This window comes from Glycine max, chromosome 17 (genome assembly GCF_000004515.6).
Source record: "Glycine max cultivar Williams 82 chromosome 17, Glycine_max_v4.0, whole genome shotgun sequence".
NCBI lineage: Eukaryota > Viridiplantae > Streptophyta > Magnoliopsida > Fabales > Fabaceae > Glycine > Glycine max.
The window spans coordinates 31,060,365-31,061,447 of record NC_038253.2 but is presented as its reverse complement, the minus strand read 5'-3'; the positions used below and the strand labels follow the sequence as shown (position 1 = coordinate 31,061,447).

Genomic DNA, 1,083 nt, shown 5'->3' with positions numbered 1-1,083 from the left:
AAGAATAAATGTAGAAGAAAAAGAAAAAAATGAGAAAAATAATGAAAAAGAGGGAGTCAAGAAGACCAAGAGTGAGCTTGCACGTGAGAAAAAGAAGGAAGCTATTCCATATACAGGGAAAGAGGTGCCATATCCCTTGGTACCCTCAAAGAAAGACAAGGAGCGACACTTAGCTCGGTTCCTTGATATCTTCAAGAAATTGGAGATAACAATTCCCTTTGGAGAAGCTCTGCAGCAGATGCCACTCTATTCAAAATTCTTGAAAGATCTATTAACCAAGAAGAGCAAGTACATTCACAGTGACAATATTGTTGTGGAAGGAAATTGCAGCGCAGTGATTCAACGAATCCTTCCACTAAAGCACAAAGATCCTGGGAGTGTCCCTATTCCATGCTCCATTGGTTCTGTGTCTGTTGGAAAGGCTCTCATTGATTTGGGAGCCAGCATTAACTTAATGCCACTCTCCATGTGTAGGAGGCTAGGAGAGTTGGAAATTATGCCAACGAGGATGACACTGCAACTAGCAGATCGTTCCATTACCATGCCATATGGCGTAATTGCGGATGTTTTGGTTAGAGTGAAGCATTTCACTTTCCCAGCTGATTTTGTAGTAATGGACATTGAAGAGGACACTAAAATCCCATTGATCTTAGGACGTCCCTTCATGCTAACAACTAGTTGCGTGGTTGATATGGGAAAGAAAAAGCTGGAAATGGGAATAGTTGATCAGAAGATCAGCTTTGATTTGTTTGATGAAGACAAGCATTTGCTCAGCCAAAATGTCTATTCAAAGGTAAATGAACTATGGAAATAGATGGTTCTGAAGGTTGGAACCAATTTGATCCAGATCTATAAAGAAAGATGTGTCAAGCTAATGACGTTAAACGAGCGCTTACTGGGAGGCAACCCAGTTTTTTTTTTTTAATTTTATTCATCACTGCATATAGTTAGGATTACTTGTTTGTGATTGCTTGAATGAATCATCAACATGTTTTGCATTTGGATTTGGGGTTGATCAAGCTTTTGTGATGTTGTGGATGAAAAAATAACTTGGAAATTTTTCAGCCATCCACTCGCTCAGTG

General features: G+C 39.4%; 1 protein-coding gene across 1 annotated transcript; it reads left to right on the top strand.

Annotated features, from left to right (window-relative positions):
- Positions 1–238: 238 nt before the first annotated feature.
- Positions 239–814, top strand: LOC102666500 (uncharacterized). The gene has a single exon (XM_006601542.1). It carries the CDS (start codon positions 239–241, stop codon positions 812–814), a length of 576 nt encoding a protein of 191 aa, XP_006601605.1.
- The last annotated feature ends 269 nt before the right edge of the window (positions 815–1,083 follow it).